General features: G+C 35.0%; 5 protein-coding genes across 10 annotated transcripts; 2 read left to right on the top strand and 3 right to left on the bottom strand.

The window, feature by feature from the left end:
- Window positions 1-19: 19 nt before the first annotated feature.
- Girdin (protein girdin) lies at window positions 20-6,771 on the bottom strand. Of its 2 annotated transcripts, XM_070111018.1 has the most exons (14): window positions 6,386-6,771; window positions 5,570-5,986; window positions 5,193-5,503; window positions 5,055-5,136; window positions 4,786-4,982; window positions 4,443-4,728; window positions 2,731-4,377; window positions 2,498-2,635; window positions 2,201-2,439; window positions 2,059-2,137; window positions 1,838-2,004; window positions 1,679-1,780; window positions 1,465-1,496; window positions 486-654 (listed from the first exon to the last, which is right to left on the bottom strand). In XM_070111018.1, the coding sequence occupies exons 1-14, from the start codon at window positions 6,452-6,454 to the stop codon at window positions 635-637; spliced, it is 3,786 nt and encodes a 1,261-aa protein (XP_069967119.1). In that variant the 5' UTR covers window positions 6,455-6,771; the 3' UTR covers window positions 486-634. The 2 variants fall into 2 exon arrangements, with proteins under 2 accessions (XP_036220028.2, XP_069967119.1); XM_036364135.2 differs by lacking the exon at window positions 1,465-1,496 and having other exon boundaries at window positions 20-654; window positions 6,386-6,769.
- Window positions 6,283-10,796, top strand: IntS9 (integrator complex subunit 9). Of its 3 annotated transcripts, none has more exons than XM_014237861.3 (8): window positions 6,283-6,301; window positions 7,954-8,013; window positions 8,078-8,674; window positions 8,735-8,981; window positions 9,148-9,461; window positions 9,532-9,634; window positions 9,694-9,893; window positions 9,956-10,796. In XM_014237861.3, exons 2-8 carry the CDS (start codon window positions 8,005-8,007, stop codon window positions 10,451-10,453), a joined length of 1,968 nt encoding a protein of 655 aa, XP_014093336.1. In that variant the 5' UTR covers window positions 6,283-6,301; window positions 7,954-8,004; the 3' UTR covers window positions 10,454-10,796. The 3 variants fall into 3 exon arrangements, with proteins under 3 accessions (XP_014093336.1, XP_014093335.1, XP_069967125.1); XM_014237860.3 differs by lacking the exon at window positions 6,283-6,301 and adding an exon at window positions 7,661-7,817; XM_070111024.1 differs by lacking the exon at window positions 6,283-6,301 and having other exon boundaries at window positions 7,846-8,013.
- Window positions 9,001-14,074, bottom strand: IleRS-m (Isoleucyl-tRNA synthetase, mitochondrial). Of its 2 annotated transcripts, none has more exons than XM_014237859.3 (12): window positions 13,840-14,074; window positions 13,664-13,783; window positions 13,430-13,601; window positions 13,149-13,356; window positions 12,602-13,088; window positions 12,301-12,543; window positions 12,063-12,229; window positions 11,693-11,995; window positions 11,522-11,638; window positions 11,260-11,467; window positions 10,964-11,198; window positions 9,001-10,901 (listed from the first exon to the last, which is right to left on the bottom strand). In XM_014237859.3, the coding sequence occupies exons 1-12, from the start codon at window positions 14,002-14,004 to the stop codon at window positions 10,486-10,488; spliced, it is 2,841 nt and encodes a 946-aa protein (XP_014093334.2). In that variant the 5' UTR covers window positions 14,005-14,074; the 3' UTR covers window positions 9,001-10,485. The 2 variants fall into 2 exon arrangements, with proteins under 2 accessions (XP_014093334.2, XP_069967121.1); XM_070111020.1 differs by having other exon boundaries at window positions 13,664-13,760; window positions 13,840-13,968.
- A 380-nt stretch (window positions 14,075-14,454) lies between these two features.
- LOC106619662 (uncharacterized) lies at window positions 14,455-15,384 on the top strand. Its single transcript, XM_014237864.3, has 2 exons — window positions 14,455-14,616; window positions 14,682-15,384. Exons 1-2 carry the CDS (start codon window positions 14,566-14,568, stop codon window positions 15,126-15,128), a joined length of 498 nt encoding a protein of 165 aa, XP_014093339.3. The 5' UTR covers window positions 14,455-14,565; the 3' UTR covers window positions 15,129-15,384.
- Window positions 15,205-21,196, bottom strand: Zn72D (Zinc-finger protein 72D). Of its 2 annotated transcripts, XM_014237856.3 has the most exons (7): window positions 21,089-21,195; window positions 20,767-20,953; window positions 19,652-20,692; window positions 19,157-19,582; window positions 18,568-19,074; window positions 16,055-16,254; window positions 15,205-15,998 (listed from the first exon to the last, which is right to left on the bottom strand). In XM_014237856.3, the coding sequence occupies exons 3-7, from the start codon at window positions 20,661-20,663 to the stop codon at window positions 15,447-15,449; spliced, it is 2,697 nt and encodes an 898-aa protein (XP_014093331.2). In that variant the 5' UTR covers window positions 20,664-20,692; window positions 20,767-20,953; window positions 21,089-21,195; the 3' UTR covers window positions 15,205-15,446. The 2 variants fall into 2 exon arrangements, with proteins under 2 accessions (XP_014093331.2, XP_069967122.1); XM_070111021.1 differs by lacking the exons at window positions 15,205-15,998; window positions 16,055-16,254 and adding an exon at window positions 17,796-17,887 and having other exon boundaries at window positions 21,089-21,196.
- Window positions 21,197-21,486: the final 290 nt, after the last annotated feature.

The following is a 21,486-nucleotide window of genomic DNA, read 5'->3' as shown; positions in this document are numbered from 1 at the left end:
TTAAGTATATTCGAAAGCATTAGCCTGTCCAATTTTCTTTTTCATGTATTTTAAATTTGTATACCCAATACGTTTTTGAATATAATAAAAACTAACTACATATTCCAGATGGATATTATCTAAACACATCCATACTCGTACCAAATACTATTACTTTTATCGTCAGTACGTTTTCGTAGCGATTTATCATCCTGTGTTGCATTTGTTGTTGTCACTGGTGTCGAATTATTGCTTGTTATTGTTGGATCACGTGATGTGCTCGCTGGCATGTTGCCCTCCGAACTAGCATTACCAATCGTTGTATTAATACGGTTGTACATAAGGAATGTAGTCGGATTATCATTATTTGGAACCGATGACAAATTTGAAGGTGTCTGAGGTTCGGCAATGCCTACTCCAGTACCACCAATACCCATATCTGCCGACATATATGCGTCACTTACGGTACCGGCACCTGTTAAAGTTGTAGATGTTGAACAGGAGCTTGAGTTTAGGACGCAATGAGAATTCGACATTTCAGCATTGCCACCAACTTCACTGCAACTACTGTTTGTTTCGGGTATTTTTTGGTGCTCATCGATCAAATAAACTGTGCGCCGAGAACCGGCTGTGCCCAGTGTCAAACTGCTACCCGTCACATCTGGCGCTTCAAGACTGTTGAAAAGATAGTATACATATAATATATATTTTTGTTTTTGTTAATTACGAAATCATTGCAAATTTGTCAAAAAAAGTTTTAAAGGCCTGTTATGTATACATATTTTAGAAATATATTATGTATTAATTGGCACATAGTTTATATAAATACATTAATGCAATATTAACAAAAGTGCATGTTAATTTTATTTGATTAAAAAATTGATCAATCATTTTAGAGAGTAAAAGGGTCGCACATATGAGATTCACATGTTTGCCAAATAAAAATATTGTCTGGCACAAGTTCTATTATTTTGCCATCAACTAACGCCACACACCATGAAACATGTCAAATATCTTGCACACTAATTATCTGAACAAATTGTTCTAAATGGTGGGTGTGGGCGAACGTCGCCGGTATTGAAAGACAGCAACAGCTGCTCAAATGTAAAATTGTTAGCGTTGCAAGACCAAGGTTGCAAACAAATTGAAAAAAAAATCAATATATATATATATATATGTAAATACAAATTAAAATGGAAGCACGAAAACAAAACAAATACTATTGCTTGGCGGACTATGGTCAGAAATGATACGTCAGTGATATAAAAATATCGAAAGCGTCTTTGCCTTAGATATGCTTAATTTTTTTTTACTGGTGTATTAAATTTTATTTTGTTGCTGTAAGGCAGCCGGTCAAGCGAAGATAAGTTCACATATTTTCTTTTTAATTGCCCACAAAAGCGTAAGCAAGTCATTAATGCACAAAAAAAAGTGTAATAGCGATATGTGTTAGGCAAGTTATTCGTTTGATGATCGAATATTTACCGAAAAATCGCTTCAATTTTTTCATTTTCGTTCTAAGCCCACAACCCATCCAAGTAAATCAAGTTCATGCCAAGTTTCCATTAACATATAAACACAAATTTAAAAATAAAGAAATTTGTTGGAAATATACAAATAAAAAATTATATGCAAAACCATATATGTCCACAAAAGTACATAATCGGTTCCACGAACTTGATAAGTTTTGTTTACTTACCCGTGGACGCTATTTCTTCGAGAACTATTCAAATCCGTTCGCTTTTGTGATTGCAGACTACTTCGTATTCCGCCGCGTGAAAGTGTGCTATCCATTAGGTCTCTATATTTTTAATAATAAATCAGTTGCGTGTTGTACATATGTATGAAATTCACTTACCGTTGCAAACTTTGCCGTATAGGTAAGTTTCGTTGCAGCAAATGAGAATCAGATTCAATGGACATTGGTTCTTCTATGCTATTATCGGAATCATTACCGCCTGATTCAGAGCCAATCACGAATTGCGACTGCGTAAGCCGTGAGTCATCCACCCATGAACGGCGATTCTAAATTAAATTACGTAAAATTTTTTTTGTAAGGAAAAATGGTACTACACTCACCCGGCTTGTTGGCACCTTATTAATAAAATCAGATCCGGCTTTCTTTACACGTCGCACAATACTACTCGCGAAAGGTTTTCTGTAAAAAACATTATTTTAGTTATATTATGGTAAAATTACTGGTTAATATATATTTACATACTTTTTTGGCAAAACAGTTTCTGGCTTTTTGTAATGTTCCATTATTTTCTCCTCTAATTTTTCTTTTTGACGGCTCAAATTATGCAGACGCTCTGTATAACTTTTCTCTTCTTCTCGGAAATGTTGTTTATCCTCCAGCGAATGCGAAAGTAGCTCGTGATATTGCGTTAGCAATTGTGAAACATTGTCCATTAAAGTTTTTCGATCTATGTCCAGATGTGCATTCGTTTGAAGCAATACCTATATAAACGAAAATTTTACTAAACAATCAACAACTTGGATAAGCTAATTCACTCACTTCACACTGTTGGGCATAGTAGGCGGCATCACTTTCCATGGTTTTTATGTGGTCGTTTTTGGTATCTAGCTCACGTAACAGCTCGACAATTTGTTTCTTTAACTTATTATTTTCTGGGCGTATCATTTTATATTGCTCCTATAAATTTTGAATAGTCATCTTTGTTATAGGCATTTTATACGAAGTAAAAGTAATGGAAAATCTTATAGCATACTATTAGCTAGGCAACGTACCTGAATATTCTTATACTCGTTCTTGAAACGGAACAAATTTCGAAAATCATCTGTTAGCTTGGAATGTTCTGTTCGCAATATTGTTAAATCGTTTTCATAGCTCTTCATTTTAGCATTCTCCTTCGTTAAATCCGTTATACGATTTTCTAAATTCGAGATATGTTCACGTAATTCGCGTGCCTCGTTTCGCGAATCGCGCTGAAGCAGCTTAAGTTGCTCTTTGTCAGCGGCAAGTGATTCATACTCTGTTGAAAGCTGATCGTGCAAAGTTCGCAGTGCCATTAAATCATGTTGAATGTTTTTGTTTTCTTGTTTAATGGACTCGCTTTGCTTCAACAGCTGATCCTTATCAGAGGCAAGCTGCGAGTTAGCTACTTGTAATGCGACTAATTGTGTGTTTAGCGTGGATATTTGAGAACTCAACGTCACCACGTCTACATCGAGTCGCGCCTTTTCTGCTTCCAATTGAACATTTGCTGATTGAAGGGCTGTATAGAGTGCGTTTAGCTCAGTGTTGGCTTCCTTAAGCCGCAAAATTTCGATGCGATCGCGCCCGGTTGGTGCAGTTAAGGTAACTTTGTGTTCGAAGCTTAGTCCCTGTGGCTCGTTATTGGATAGTTCAATATTTTTTTCTACCGTGTAGATTTCCTTGCGGTGACACAGCACGCATATATCAGATTTTGTGTTTTCGTTTTGGTGCAGCTCTTTCGAAACATTCAACATAATTTCACGAACTGTCTTAAAAGTTTCGGGATTGCGTACTAACTTTTCGACGACAGTTTCTACACTTAATTTGCCATTATCGTCAGTATGACCACTATCTGTTAAACCTAATTTCTCTAAATTTTGGCGCACTTTATTTGTCGCTAATGTACCAGATACTAAATCATTGCGAAGTGTTAGTATTGTATCGGAATCAATTTCACGCTGAGTCATTAATTCTTGATTTTGTTTTTCCAGTTCTATGACTCTTTGTTGAGTTTGCTCAACTTTAGTTAGTTCTTTTGTAAGACGATCAATATCTTTGGTTTGCGCTTCAAGCTTTGCTGACGACTCGTCTAATTGAACTGACTTTCCTTCGGTGTTCTCCTTCAATTTCGCGACTTCCTTCAAAAGACTGTTATTTTCTCTTTCAAATGCACAAAGCTTCGCCTCCAAGTCATACACTTTTTCTTTCAACCTACTCACTCCTTGTGAACGTTCCGTTAGCTGGTGAATTTCCTTTGTACGAGTGTCCAGCAAACGATCCAAATCATCAGCGCGACGTTGTATACTTTCGTTAAGTGTTTGTAAGCGCTGTTTCTCTTTATTTAAAGTTTCTACATGCTGTTCCACATCCAACAACTTACTACGTTCCAATTCGCGTTCTTGGCTTTGTCGTTCATATGACTTTTGTCGGTCGTCCATTGTATCTTGCAGTTTTTTATTCTCTTCCAATGCACTTTTAAATACTTCTTCCAAAGCAGTATTCTGTTGTGTTAAACGTTGGATGTTTTCTTGCATCTGCTCAATTTTTAAAGAAAGCTTTTTTTTATCCTTTTCAAACTCCAGAATCTTGTTCGTAGACTCATGGAATGAGTTTTCCTTTAGTTGCTCCAAAGCAGCAGCCAATTGCTTATTCTTCAATTCCAATTTTAAAATTCGTGTCTAAACAAAAATTAAAGTTGTATACCCAAAATTTGAAAATTATCAAAAATCAGTAATAGACCTACCTGGGCATCATTGGTTAGTTGCTCTGATAAACTATTATCACCCGAATTGCATTCGTCCTCATTATCGGAATATGCGCTATCAAGTCTTTGAGTAGTGTTTAGAGTTTTTGCAGCTAATTGTAATTGGGTATTTTCCTCCAACAATTCTTCTAACTTGGAACGATCAACGTCTCTCTCCAAAGCCATGTCGTTCAGTTTCTGTTTATATTTTATAATTTCAGATTCTAAAGTCATTACGTGCTCTGAACGTTTCCGCGCTCTTTGCAGCTGATCTTCCAGCATTTCCCTAAAGAAAATGAATGCATAGTAATATATTTTATTTTATTAAATTTTACGTATTTACTTAGTTTCTAAAAGCATTCGGTTATCTTCGCGTAGTTCTTCAACACGTGTCTTATAGAATTCTGCGTCTGTCAATTTTTCGCGAAATTTTTGTACCTCAATTTCCAAGCGATCAGCGCGTTCAGCTCGCTCTCTTAAGACATCAACTTCATCACGGTATGCATATGCTCGTTTTGCCTCTGCGTACCATTCTTGACTCTAAAAATATATAAATGAAACATAACTAATATTATAATAATTTATACAATGCTTCTTCAGCTCCTTACTAACCTCAGCTCGCAATTTTTCATATTGAGCACTTTTATGATCAAGCTCCTCTCGCAATTCAATTTGATGTTCAGATTTCTCCTCTCTATCAAAAATTTAAATATTTATTTCTAAAGAAAATTGCGATAATGTGCCACTTACAATTCCTGCCGCAATTTGCGAATTTTAGATTTCAAATCAGCAAGTTCTACTGCCATGTGGTTATTTTCAGAGTTGGAAGATGATGAACAGGGCGTGGTCAGCGTGCATGACAATGGTGATAAGGGCATATTTAATGTGCCATCTGTACAGGCTGTCATATTTAAATCAGTATCCGCGCACATTGATGCAATCCAACGCAGATACATGTTGTCACGTTCTTTTGTCAGCCGCAATATATGGTTGTACATATTAACAGGGGTTAGCAAATTTACAGATTCCTTTGTAAGAACGAGACTTTGATCTTCTGTAACCTATACACACAAGGGCAAAGTAGTATTTTTTGTGGTAATTATGTTCATCGATTAGTATTCTCTTACTTGTTTTATCAATCCAACAATAGCATGTTGTGTTTCAACGTCCAACATTTTAATGCGTCCAATGAAGGCTTCGCGATTAGGACACTGCACTGCAGCGCCTAACAACAGCGTTAGTAAAATCTTCATCTGCTCCAAACCTTGTTTAGATTCAGGATGGTATCCTAGAATATAGACGTCGGGAAGAACTAGAATTGTATGTTCTAATTCTTCTTCAAAAAGTGATTTCAAGTTGCGTGCGATGCATTCGAAGTTTTTCGATCGCGCTATACATAGCGATATCCCGATTAGATCACGTACATCTGTTGGGTGGTTTTGAGGTTCTGGGTCTATTTGCAACCACACACTATGTATAATATTGCCATCCAACAAGGAGGAATAACCAGTTAATACTTCTGGACGGGGCAAACATGATTCCAACTAAGTAGTGATTGAAAATATATTTCAAAATTATAAAGAAACATAGAATTCTTTTTTTTTTTTTTTGGAAAATCTCATAATATAAAAATCTAAAGTGCAATAGTTGGCTATATAAATGAAATTAATCATTTAAATTTTTTTGGTTTTGGTTGGTAAATTTTAAGCAACTTTATTTATACAATGGTAGTTGATAAATAGTTGTAGTCACAAAAGTCTTAGAAGCATATGTATATATGAGCAAATATGCTTTATTTGGAAAATCGAAATACCATTGAATTGGTTTTACAAATACAATGAAAGCACCTAATCTAATTGGTAAATACTTGTGTAAAAACAGTCATATTAAAATATATTTAAAAACTATTACAAAATTACTATATATTATTTGTGTTAACTGACCCATGTTACTAAAGCTCCATTTATAAATTCGTCAATTTCCAAAGGAGTTGCTGTTGCGGCATTAGCCATTTTCAACTTTCACAGAGTCCACGGTGGCATTCAATTGCTTTTATTGCAACTAAATAAAATTGCTAGCAGAAACGTTTTATATTCACTAATTCACTTTTTTCCTGCACACAATGAAAACTGTCACTTCACTTTCACGAATCATAGAACATTATACACATTAAGTAGAAAGATTTTCATATTTAAATAAGACAGGTAATATATATTTCACTTAATAATATATCTCTTCTAATCCTCCTTAGCTAAGATTTTATTCTGAAATATTTTCAAATGCACAGCAGTAATGAACACTTTGCTACACATGTAATTCATAGATAAATACTACTTAATACAAAGCCAGCTACAGTATTTCCATCAGAGTTGCCAAAACCAATGTATAAAACAAGGTTGCCAGAGCTAAGTATTTACAAAAAATATGCAATGAATTTCGAAATATGTAAATGATCTAAGATTACCCACAAAACGAAATACTCAAAATATAATTTTTTATTCATTTTGATCATTATTATTTCGCTAAAATAATTAAAGAAGGCGTACGACTGCTGGGTAACTTATTTATATTGGAATCTTTAAAGCAAAAATAGTTTTCAAGCATATACGTGAGATCTGTCATTTAATTCTATAAAACCCGAGCATGTCTAGAACGCTTAAAATGTGCTTTGTTTGTTTACTTTTTTCATATACAAACAATGTTGGGCATATAGAATCCAACTAGAAAGAAATCTTCTGGTAAGAGTGTTCGGATCCATTTTTGAATCATTGAACGTTGGTTGTATAATCAAAAAACTTAGAGAGCTTCTAAGTTCTCTGGTTAAAGATCTATTAATTTTGTGTGTTTCATTCAAATGTTGCATCAAACTAGTCGTACTGTTTCAACCGCTTCCCACATTGATTACACTAGACATTAGATTAATTATTTACTTTTTTAAAATAAATCCACACGGCGCTAGGCGTCATTTTAATAAATATTTTTAATAACAATTAATATGACACGGTTTGTTATGGTATAATAATGGTAGGTAGAACTAGAAACCAGTTACCTAACCGTAAAACCAAATGACAAGAATCGATTCTTGAATGATTTCGGAAGGAACAGGTCAACTGCGAAAAATCGATTATCGAGTAGAATCGGAATAGAGTTTGTTATCCCAATTTGACAATCAATTGAAGATAATTTCATTGTATAAGTATATATTTGTTTAATACATATATATATACATATAATAATATTTTGATATAATATACAATATTTTGAAAAAAAGCTGTGTAAATTCAATTTTTATATTCACTATTGCGGATTCGAGGCTTTTGGACATTTTAGTAGCAGAATATGAGTAGGCAACCCCTACCAAGTGCCTAATTAGAGGTAGAATTATGGTGGGCATACCCTACCAAATATCTAATAAGTAGGAAAATATTTGGAGACAGTCTGTGCCAAATGTCAATTTTTTGCGTATGGGTTAGTGAAAAAGTTAAGATTGTTTACTTGTACATTTTTACAGAAGACAAACACCGGCAAAGAAGTGCTCTCATACGTATAGAAAATAAACAAAATGCGTCTGGTAAATGAATGCATATATATATAATATATCCAATTTTAAGTAATAATTTTTTTTCGCTATGTAGTACTGCCTAAGTAATGATTTGGCGAAGCACTGTTATGTTATAACCTTCAAGGGTCTACGAATCATGCTGGATTGTGGTCTAACGGAGCAATCAGTCCTTAATTTTTTGCCACTTCCTTTCGTACAAAGTGTAAAATTGTCAAATTTGCCTAATTGGATACCAAATCGAGATCATGATCCTCAAATGGACGGCGAATTGAAAGAGTGTTGCGGTCGAGTTTTTGTCGACTCTGCACCCGAGTTTACATTGCCGATGGATAAAATGATGGATTTTAGTGAGATTGATGTGATATTAATATCAAACTATCTAAATATGCTAGCTCTTCCTTTCATAACGGAGCACACTGGATTTAAAGGAAAAGTCTATGCAACAGAGCCAACGTTACAAATTGGTCGTTTCTTTCTTGAAGAACTTGTGGAGTATATTGAAGTTGCGCCTAAAGCTAGTACAGCTCATTTGTGGAAAGACGTGTTACATCTATTACCCAGTCCTTTAAGTGAGTCATTTAGACCAAAGAAATGGAAAACAATATTTAATTTAAAAGATGTGCACAATAGTTTGGCGCGCGTAACAATTATGGGTTACGATGAAAAATTGGTAAAATATGTTTACTGAGTATAGAACTAAGTTCTCTTCTTACTACGAATATATTTGAAGGATATTTTGGGTGCTTTTGTGGCAACTCCCGTCAGTTCGGGATATTGTTTAGGATCGAGTAATTGGGTTTTAAGCACAGCCCACGAAAAAATCTGTTATGTTAGTGGATCATCAACCTTAACTACACATCCTCGTCCAATCAACCAGAGTGCACTCAAACACGCAGACGTTTTGATAATGACGGGTTTAACCCAGGCCCCAACGGTTAATCCCGATACAAAATTAGGAGAACTATGCATGAACGTGGGTAAGTAAAACAAATAACATTATTATGTAAAACACACATGTCTTTATTACAAAATTTGTTTGGTAGACTAGCAATTAGATTTAGTATTCATATATAACAAGAATGAAAGTTTTATCTGATGACCAATTTATTTTTATTTTGTATTCTAAAACATTTCATTTTTAAGCGCTTACTATTCGAAACAATGGTTCAGCATTAATACCTTGCTATCCTTCTGGAGTAGTATACGACCTTTTCGAATGTCTTACACAGAATTTGGAAAATGCGGGATTAAATAATGTGCCAATGTTCTTTATTTCACCGGTTGCCGATAGCTCATTAGCGTACTCAAATATTTTGGCTGAATGGCTGAGTTCAGCAAAGCAAAACAAAGTCTACCTGCCCGATGATCCCTTTCCGCATGCCTTTTATTTACGCAATTCAAAATTGAAGCACTACAAACATGTGTTTTCTGAAGGATTTAGTAAAGATTTTCGACAGGTATTTTAAAAGTTATTTAAACATAAAGCAAAAAAATGACGGCAAATAAAATAACGTATTCTTCTTTTAGCCTTGTGTAGTATTTTGTGGACATCCCAGTCTGCGATTCGGCGATGCTGTTCATTTCGTGGAGATGTGGGGTCATAATGTCAATAATTCTATTATATTTACAGGTAAATTATTAATAATATCCCATTGATTGAAAAATGATATTAAGTAAAATATTATCCAGAACCAGACTTTCCATATCTCCAAGTATTGGCGCCGTTCCAACCCCTCGCAATGAAAGCTTTCTATTGTCCAATAGACACTTCACTTAATTATCAACAGGCAAATAAATTAATAAAGGAACTGAAGCCAAATGTGTTGGTGATACCTGAGGCCTATACAAAGCCACATCCAAATGCACCGAATCTTTTTATTGAGCAACCGGTAAGTTTTATAATTTGCGGTGAACGAATCTTATAAAAATTACTGATATTTCTGGTTTTTAGGACAAAAAAATTATTACATTTAAATGCGGCGAAATAATTCGGTTGCCGTTAAAGCGAAAACTCGATCGTGTTTATATAACATATGATATGGCCCAAAAAATTGTTCCACGTGACGTGGGTAATGGTGTAACCGTTTCCACAATTACTGGCGTCCTTGAAGTAAAGGATAAAGTACATAATATACACCCATGTGCGGATTCTTTAGATGATAAGCCAAGTGGTAGTAAAATGCCTCCTCCCAGCCGAGAAGATGTGCTTAAAAATATGAAATACGAATATGGTACCTTAGACGTAGATCTGCTCAAGAAACGGTTAATTCAAGATGGAATTACAAACATAAAAGTAGAGCGTACCAGCAATGTAGTTATGCTGCATTTGATAAATGAAGATACAACGATAAAATTTGATGAGAATGAAACTCATATACTATGTGGTGGAAAACAGTCGTTACGACTCAAACTGCGTGACTCTATACTGAAGTGCTTACAAAGCTTTTAAATAACACACTTTCACCAAAAAAAAGTTACCAATTATCTGTTAGCCAGAACTAAAGTGCAACGTTCACAAACACAACCGACATTATCAACTGCGAAACGTCTACAACGTGCACATAGGGTTAATTCCAATTTTTGAACATTAATATCGCTAAAATCTACATCATTGGATGGCTGCAAAGATACCCTTTGAACTTGTAGTAATTCACATAGCTCTGAAATATTGGAAGATACTTCTGCTTTATCCTCTTGCAAAAGACGTAGCATTTGCATTTCCTCATTGTTTTTGTTGTATGAAATTTCTACTGCTAGATTAAATGAATTCGTGCTGCCCGCTTTTTGATTAACGATTCGTTTGATTTCTAATGCAACACCAACAATTTTTTCAGCTTCAGCGTCTTTCCAAGCGGGGTCGGCAGTAAAGTTTTGTTGATGAAATGCCCTTTTAGGATCTAAAAAACAAGACCATATTTAAGTTTAAATGTGTTTAAACCGGCAGTAAATTAAGTTTTACCATAGTATTGCCAACTTTCTTCCACTAAGAATGGTATAATAGGCCACATAGTAGAGCAGAGTACTTTATAACAATTTAGCAACGTATAGTGTATATTTTTTATATCGATTTTATCTCCACAATACAATCGATCTTTAATAGTGTGAAGATATATTGCTGAAATTTGGTTTGCAACAAAATTTTGTGTGTTGGTCACGACACGATGGTACTCGTAAGTATCATACAATTTCCAAATCTGAATAAAATTAAATTTTTTATTATATATATATATGTTATTTATCAAACTAATGGCATACCTCATTTTCGTGTTCTACCAACGCACTTAATATATATCTGTCTAGAAAAGTACTTTTATCATTCAGAACTTCCGATTTATTGACAATAACACCATTTAAATAGCGTAAAGTAGCGCGAATTTTGTTGACACTGTCGGCAGCTTGTTGCATTAACTTCTCACTGACAGTTATAGACATGTTTTGCGCACAATGCGTTGCCACCCACCACCTGAAAAGTGTAAAGTTTAAAAGTTTTTAATATTTTTATATGTATCAATATTACCTTAAAGCATCCACTCCGACTTTGTTAATTATATCCTTTGGCGAAATTACATTACCTATGGATTTTGACATTTTGTGACCCTTATCATCGACTGTGAAGCCATGTACAAATATAGACCTATTAAATTTTTTCATATAGTTTCAATAAAGAAAACTTTAAATTATAGCTCACTTGTAAGGTGCTTGGTTTCTCGCTGCAACACTTGTAAGTAATGATGACTGAAACCAGCCACTGAACTGATCGTAACCTTCAAGGTAAACGTCAGCCACTTGCTCATCCTTTAGCACACTTGACCATGTGCTGCCCGAATCGAACCAAATATCAAAAATGTCTCCACTTTTTTGTAATTCGGCAGCTGATATATTAAATGACTCCAGAATATTCGATGGTAACATTTCCTCCACACTTTGCGACCACCAAAAATCAGCGTTTCCTTCTTTTTTAATAAGATCACAGATATGGTTGATTATAGATCTACGAATATTATAAAAAAAAGAATTATAATTTGGATTTATATTTTTTATGAAATCAAATACTTAACCTATTCAGAATAACATTATTTGTCCTTCGTTCATAAAACACGGGTATGGGCACGCCCCAGACACGTTGTCTTGATATGCACCAATATGGACGTTTACGCACTTGCGTCATTAGCGCCTTTCTACTCGCATCTGCTTGAACAAGTGGATAAACATTTATTTTACTAATCTGAGTCAAAGAAAAAATATAAAAACAAATATCAAAAATTAAATTATGTAAAACTTATATTTTAATTGTACCTCTTCAAGGGCTCGTTCCTTAAGTTGTTCGGTATTCATAAACCATTGTTCACTGGCACGTATTATTACGGGTTCTTTGGTGCGCCAGTCAATGGGGCATGAATGTGTTATCTTACCGGCATGTAACACGTCTGATGCAATATTTTCCAACACTAATTGATCACCTTCGCGCAGCACATCTTTCCCTTTCAGAAAACTAGGAGCCTTTGAAGAGTAGACGCCATCTTCATTGACTAAACATATCTGAAAATATTTTGATTTTTTATTATTCCTTCTCAGATATATTATATACAAAACTAACCACAGGCAACTTATTTTCAAGACCAACCAAAAAATCTTCCGGTCCATGTGCAGGTGCGGTATGAACAAACCCTGTGCCTTTTGAGTCCTGCACATGTGTAGCAGCGAAGAATGGTAAGTTCTTCTGAGCTGTGAATAAGGGATGTTGATATGCGCAATTCGATAATTCTGTGCCTTTAAACGTTTTTACAAGCTCATATGTAATGCCAGTAGCTTCCGAAAAGTTTTGCAATAAACTTGTGGCAATTAAATATAAATCACTGCCATAATTCGACAATTTAAGCACGCTGTAATCTAGTATTGAGTTGTAGCATATTGCTTGATTACTTGGTAATGTCCATGGTGTTGTAGTCCAAACCAAAGCATAAAGATTGGTATTTGGGGAAAGTGATATACTACTCGGCACATTAGTTAATAGAAATCGCAAGTAAACTGAAGGACTAACGAAGTTCACATCATACTCCAGTTCTGCTTCGGCCAAGGCTGTTCTGAAAATTAAATGTGAGCACTAAGTGTGTATAATTTTATTTCAATAAAAACAAATGTACCGCGATGATGGAGACCAGTAGACAGGCTTTAAATCTCGATATACCAGTCCACGTTCATAAAAATCAATGAACAAATTCAGTTGATTTATTAAAAATCCCGGACGCATTGTCAAATAAATATTTTCCTCCTTTAACCAGTCGCTTATAATACCCCATGACCGAAATTCGTCTTTTTGTCGTTGCATTGCATTTAAGGCAAAATCGCGAGCTTTGTAAGAAAAATATTATGTAAACCGCTAACACTGTATACCTATTTAATGTAGCCTTTAATTGATACTTACATCTATTACGAATGCTGATCGGATCTTGATCCTTAATCCTCGCAATGTTATTATTTTTAATTGCAGTTGTTGCTTTTAATTCAATTGGCAGACCGTGACAATCCCATCCAGGAATATAATTCACTTTCTGACCGCGAACTACATGCTGACGCAATGTTATGTCTTTGAGAATCTTTGTCAAAATTATTAAATAATTATTATTTATCCGAAAGAGCTGTAATCATAGTTTTTCACCTTGTTCACTGCATGACCCATATGCAGATCTCCATTAGCATATGGGGGGCCATCGTGTAAAACAAAAGTTGGTTCATGATTATGTTGTTGTTGGTAACTATATGTTTCAGAAAATACATCCTGAAGTAAAAAAGTAATTCCAGCTCATAAGTCAACGTATAAATTAGTTATTTTACCTCAACCAGCTTACGCTCCAATTCTAACCGCTTAACAGCATTTAATCTATTTGGAAATTTTGTTTTTGGCAAATTGATGGTGTCTGTATACTTTATAGGAGGTTTTGCTGCCGGTTTAATAGAAAACTGTCTTACAAATGGACTATTTACAATTATTTTTAACATCTTAAAATTATTTAATATAAAAGCTTTGATGGAGTTCTTAGAGATTTGTATTTATAAATCAGCTGATTCTTATGAGAGTTATTTCCACTCAAATGTGATCAATCTATCGATAGATGACCTTTTCTGTCATTACTTTTCATGAAATTTTCGCCAATGTTTGAACGGTTCGACTACGCGACATTTACAGCGTGTTGCATATTTTATTTGAATGTTGGTATGGAGATCTCATTCTTTTCTTACAAGGAATTGACATGAAAGTGGTAAAACATGTTTAAAAATCCCGCTATTGTTATTTTCAAGGCCAAATGTATGATGAGCATTTCCTACTCTATCGGAAATTATCAAACCTGTAATTTATTTCTCCAATTTTTTTTTTACATTTCTTGTTTTAAATAAAAAGTCCGTGTGTGAATTGGGACTTACGCGTGCTCCGAAACTGATTTGTGATAATTGCATAAAATATCAAAATATCGTAAAATCAAATATAAGTAGACACACATCTCTTGAAGGAGTTAACGATAATTCTCCCGCGCATTTAAGTTAAGAAATAAAAGATCACAAATGCCTCAGGAAATTAGAGTTTTGCAATGTACTGTATGCAAAATGTTCCAAGTAAATATGAACCATTTTAATAGAAAGAATTAAGCAGAAAATGTTAACTACATTTAAATTTCAAGGTCGATTTGGTAAAAAAGATGAAAATATGGACTTGTAAGGTATGTAATGTGAAACATAATTTTCTGACTGAGTACTTTCGTGGAAGTGGTCCGGAATGTCGTGTGCTGGTACAGGAACTGAATAAGAATAAAGAGCTTACAGCATTAAGCACCGCTACCTTTACCTTAGCAAATCATGTGGTTCTTCGGAATGAACAGCACATTCCACCCCCAGAGTCCACTAAATTTATAAAAAATGAATTTGCATGTAATGAGGCTGAATTAGATAATAAGGATTTTAATGGAAGAAATATAGATATTCATCAAAATAAGAATATCAAGTCGTCTTTGGAAAATACTAAAGAATTGGCTCAAATCGAATTACCAAATAGTAATAAACGCCTATCGATGAGAAATGACTCCAACAATAGCATAAAGAGAGCGTGCAAATGGGATAAATATGTATAAACACTATTATTTAAGAAAAAACAAAGACAAAATATGCATTAATATATGTTATAATTTATATTAAAAACAAAACTAATAATTATGTGGCATTATTTATTGATCATAATTGCAATAGTGTTTACATTTTTAATTCAAAATTATGTGTAAGCACACGGTATGTTTGTTATAAGTAATTTCCAGATTATTTTTTTACTATTTTGTGGATGAAGAGGACCAGTTCCCAATGTATCCACCAATAAACATTTATATATTTTAATATGTGAGAGACGTTCATTTGAAATTTAAAACTACAAACGCGGTATTTGTATCATTATGAAATTAAGTTGCGATATCTTTTTTAAATAATTTCTCTTCGGTACAGCTTTCTTCGCCTTCAGCCACGTCGGCTTCACCCCCTGGTCCACCTTTACCAGAGGATCGGCGTCGTTTGCGGTTTAAGCGCCATGGTCGTATTGGAAATTTCAGTGCCGGCAACTGATCCATGCCAAGGACTTTGTAAATTTGCCTGAATGCAATGTAACGCAAAAACAATTGTGCTGACACGGTTAGATCTTCGCGCTGCTGCTTAGTCAAGTCATGCAAAGCATCTTGAGCTTCCTTTTCACATGGGTCTAAGAGTCCCGGTCCGTTAATAAGAAAACCAGAAGCCAAAGCCTCCATTATACGACGAAGACAATCACCTGGAGATATTGGGAAACCAGCTGATGAGATCACTTTTTCAACCAACAATTCTAGGGACCACTGTGGTAATGCCTGCCACGATTGGATGCGTTGACAAAGGTCACGCAATATGCGTATTACCATTACACATGATTGAAGGCCAGTGGCGCGTGCTTGGAACCATTTGGCGTGGCGCAATTCAGCTAAAGCCTTAAATAGAACAAGTTTAGATTCAGATATTACAATTAATGTGTCGCAGGTCATACCCTCAGACACGGTTCGCGCGGCAGTAGTGCAACATCTCCTGTTCCTCCGTTAATGTTAGCAGCATCATTTTTGCCTTCCTGTGAAGCTTCGCGTAATAGAGGCGAAGTAAGTGAAATTTTAACGGACACCACATCATCACGCACAATGACAGCTGAGTCTTGAGCCACAACTTCAACAACATATTCAACTGGATTTTCGCCTAAAAACAAAACGGATTCAATTACAAACTGTAGAAAATAAAAATTGATCGTAGCCAAAACAAAAAAAATTATTTGCAGACAAAATTTTTTAATTGCATATCAAATGTATGAGTTTCTTAAATAATATGGGTTGAAAGTGACAAACATGTCCATCATTTAACTGTAGTTGTACACTTTGTTGCATTAACTTGTCACTTTTACCAATATTCAGATCATTAAGAAAGCATATGTTTTAACCTTTGTGTGGCTGCGACATTTTAAATACTTGCAATCTTTGTCGCGATAATATACAATATTTATTTTTATTAAAAACGGCTTAAACGTCTGTTAAATCCTTGACAGTGCATCTTCTTTAGTTATCTTTAGTGTGAATCTGTCAGGACTCATGCACTCAATATGTCCGACAGAGACGTCAACATTTTTAATTTCTAAAATTATTAAAAAAATATTTCTGTAACCAACTTAATGTTTTCAAAACAGGCCTTTTCATCAAAGTTTGCTCATCTATTTTCACATGATTACTTCTTATCGTGATCCTAAGATCTAAACTACCTATTAAGGAGAGTCGGCCACATAAAGGTTAAGCGTACATATTTATAATTCCATTGATTGAAGCATCCCCAGTAAGCAGAGGTACAAGGCATAACATAAATTAGGTAGATTTTAATCATCAGAGAATCCAAACAAAAAACAAAAAATTATCGCGCGTATGTACACATCTTTCAATGCAGGTACATTCTGCCTTTGCACCTCTCTTTACATTATAGCACTTTTGCCATTCTCTTACATATCATTAATATATTCATAAAAACTTTGACCGAAACTCAATGCCAAGTGACGCCGTGACATATTTTATAATAGCAATTAGCTTCTTTGGACCGCAAGTTATAGTAATAACTCATTTTGTGCCCTAACGGTGGATAATTGTTTAGAAACTTATATGTATCGTCTTATACACTGGTGTACTTTATTGAATAAAAAAAAAACAAAAAAAACACCGGCGTAACTGTCATTTATGTTTCGGTCACAATTTTCTCATATCGAACCACGTCTTCTTGATATTCGATACACACAAAACGGCTAGCCAACAGCGAAAGGTTGCTTTTCGTGACAACAACATAAAACAACTGCAACTAAAGTATGCATATCAAATTCACTTAATTTGGAAAGGTCTGACCGTTTTGTTTGTGTAGCTATTTGAAGAGCTTTGTTTCATATGTGATTTCACCTTAGAATTTATATCGAAAGGATTTTATTTACACAAAGTTAGATTTGCTTGTAAGAATTGAGCTTTGCAATTCACTGTATAATGGGTGGCGAAAATCGCGAATCATACGGATGAAACGACGAACTTAAGTAGTTAGTAACAATAGCAATATGTTGGTCCTAAAACTTTGTATAAATATATTCCTTTATTTGGGCCACTCGCACATAGGCGCAGAGTACATTTTACCGTTCAATTTCCAGTCCAGCAACAAACAGCGCAATAAAAGAAAGATACTATGAAGGAGGAGTACCCGTACGCGTACCCGCACCACAATAAAAGTGAAGTAGAGTGAAGTTGAATGTCCTGTTCACAAACCTCAAATAACCAATCTCAATGGGACAATGGCATGTATATCCGGTGAAGAGCTGAAAACACCAACAAATAGGTTTTAGTTCGTTCATATCCCTTTGCTGTAAACAATACGTATGCGGATATGCATAACTCCACCAAAACACCATTTTTCATTTGCTTTCACTTTTTCCATACAAATTGCCTTTGCTTTGTTTGTAAATAATAATAACATCCGTATCTATTTTTCATTATTAATTGTTAATCGTGCAAAAGCCCATTCATATTATGTATAATATATTGAAATTGTATAAACTTTGGTATAGTTCACTAAGGCATAATTAACCAATTTGTATCAAATCATCGATTATCGTTTGTTCCGAACACAGCGTAGAAAACATACGTTTTCAATTTAAGCTATTTCTTTGGAAAAAGTTACCACCCAGTTTTTCTGATTTCACACCAAAACTATTAGAATTCATACTAGTTTAGGGTAATCAATCAGAAATACTATATACTTGTTACAAATATGTAATTTTTTCTCGGAGACGAATCAAGCAATTTCAATGACCTCTTCATGGCTTTGGTATAAACTTAATTATAAAAATTATATTTTAAAAAAATACGTACATACATACATATGTGTAAAATCGGTATTTATGAAACCAATGTATATAGGTCATTCAAACTTGAAAAATTCATATCCATAAAAATATACAAATAAATATATAAACTGTTATATGGTATATGTACTTACCTGCCACTTCCTTTAATTTGGATGGCAATTCAACGGCCACACGTTTTAGTAATCCAACTGTTGGTTTTTCAGAACATAAAACCACTAATTCAACTGCATTATCACCCTGTAATAAAAGACCTTTGGCCAAAAATCCGACCCTCATTACGCCCTTAAGAATGCGTACATTTCCGCTATCAGCCTCTTTTTGGAATGATAACATTTGATTATCGCGCCCGTCCTTTACTTGAGCATTCTCTAGTTTTTCTTTTTTATTAGCTGGTCCCTTTTCATCTGAATTCTCAGCAAGTTTATCCGAGACAAATTTAAGAGCACGTTCAGTATGTGATACGATGCGTTGAATTGTTTGCAACTCTTCCTCTTTGGGATAAATCTCTGCATGACGAGCAATTGCATGACGATCATCGGTACTCTCAGGACGACGTATACTTCCACCCCCACCAGGCATCATTCCAAAGAATGGTGGTGGACCATTACCCATGCGACCACCAAATCCACGTTGAGCACCTTTAATTTAAATTAGAACTTATTTTTTTAAAATAATTTTCAAAAACAAAAACAAAAAATTATAATAATAGTAACTATTTACCAGCAAAACTACGTGCCAACCAGTTGCTGTAATCGTATTCGTCATCGTACTGTGCACGTCGACGTTGTTCATCCCAATACATTCCGCCACTATTCTCATGTTCATCACCGAAACCAACATTACCACCTCGGTGCGATTGCATAAGAGCACGTTGGGCACGTGCTTCTGCTAGTCGTCTTTGACGTGGAGTGGGTTTAAAGTCGACCACCAAATCCGGTTGAACTTTCCGTTTATATTGTAAACGATGTCTTCGGCCTTTCATGTGCATCTCTTTTGCATTTGGATCGTTAAATTTACAATCACATAATTTACAATTGAAGCTTAGGATCTTCCCTTCATCATCTTTAATTTCTTCAATATACTCGCCACCAACTGGTTTAATATTATCGGTGTTTTCTCCGCATGCAGCATTATCATCTTGATTATCTGAATTATATTAATGGATTTAAATGTTTTGGTCTAGTAAATACTTGTATGTTATAAATAGTGTAATACCGTTTTCGTTGACACCAGTATTTTCGCCTTCAACGTTCTCTGTAGTTTCAGCAGAACCACTGGCTGGGACAAAATTAATTTTTGATAACTTCTTTGGCTCATCTGGGGGTATTGGTTTGCCAAGTTTCTGATGAAGTTTAACCACTTTTTGATGTTTTGCGCCACGTACGTGCGCAGCATAGGCATCGGTACCAGTGCACGTAACATCACAAAGCTCACAGTGGTAATTATTACCACGATTTTGAGCTGCAGACTGTGCAGTGGCCTGCATTTTCAATGATGCCTCCCGCTTTTTGTGCTTTTGACCTTCCAAGTGCTCACGATAGGTTTGAGGTCCTGCACATGAGATCTTGCATACCTCACAATAATGCAGTTGTTGCGGGCGTGGCGGTGGCTTGGTGCGTGGACGTGCTACATTTGCACCACCAGCTGCAGCGCCCTTTGGTGCTCTATACTGCCAACTATTGGCTGAGGCACCATTAGCATTCGGTTTAACAGGGCCGGTTTGGTGTTGCTGTTGAGCAACATACATTGATGCTGCACTATAAAGAGCCGACTCGTAATTACTGTACGCATTAACAGCTGTAGCAGTGGTAGCTGCTGGAGTGGCTACTGCTTTAGCAGCTCCATTGGTTTTATCCTTAACACCAGCGGCTTTGGAACCAGCGTTTATATTTTTAACGGGTGGAGCCGAATAATGCGTTTTACTAACTGTAGCTGCTGGTGCCGTGTTGTAGCTAGCTGACGCTTGTTGATAAAATGTTTTCGATGCGTCATATGCAGGAAGTGCGCGACCGTAGTCGCCGTAACCTGCATAGCCGCCAGCTCCCGAAGCGCCAGCAGCTGCATAACCACCCTGACCAGCAGCAGCAGCAGATTGATACGCGGCAGCGTTAGCATAAGTGGCGTTTGTTACAGCTGGATAAGATACCTGCCCTGGATTGTATCCCGCACCACCGGCACCATATTGAGTTCCACCATAGCTAAATCCGGCATAATTATTATTAGCCATTATTTTTAACTTTAAGGAATCAAGAAAACCTACAGTGGTATAAATTTAAAAAAAAATCAATAAATGTGACACCCGCAATTAGATTCAAAATTCTGAAACTTGCCTGAAAAGTTATTCTTTAAAAACTTGACACCGAATACTATTCACCACTTTCAATATATTCTTTCTTAGAATTATTTAATTATTGCAAAGCTAGAAGCTAAACGTTTCGTGGAGATATACCCAAAGGAGTTGAATTGCGTTTCTGAAAGATGGAAAAAGAGATCGACGCGTCATTTGCCGAAGAACATCTAGGGGTTGATCGGCATATTTTTACATTTCAAAAACCAAACCACATTCAATTAAAAGAAACAAATAATAAAATGATATCAAAATATTAAATAAATAAAATCTCTTTGAAATACTTATAATCTTGTATTAATTACCAGCAAATTACACCTAAATATTTCAGAAGAAACTCCGCACCAGAACTGAAAAATTGTCGGAAGTGCACGAACAAATTATCGATTATTTCATAATCGACATTTGCATTTAGTTAACAACCAGAGTTTGCTAGTTTACAATAATTAACATTTTTATTAAATCGATTTCTGGATGTGCCTAGATCAATCTATAGGATTGATATATTGCATATTATTGATATACATAAAAGGAAATTTACAAAATATTTCTAAAGTTTGTGAATAATAACTAAAAAATGTGGCTAAATGACAAGTTTAACCTCACTTCCAGATAGTAAATGAATCCATTTTGCAATTTTAATTAAATAATATACAAATAGGTAATTATTTCTAATCTATTCCTAATTTTCTATACACGTTCA

Source organism: Bactrocera oleae, chromosome 6, assembly GCF_042242935.1.
Source record: "Bactrocera oleae isolate idBacOlea1 chromosome 6, idBacOlea1, whole genome shotgun sequence".
Taxonomy (NCBI): Eukaryota; Metazoa; Arthropoda; class Insecta; order Diptera; family Tephritidae; genus Bactrocera; species Bactrocera oleae.
The sequence above is the reverse complement of the archived record's forward strand: the minus strand, read 5'-3'. Positions and strand labels throughout refer to the sequence as shown.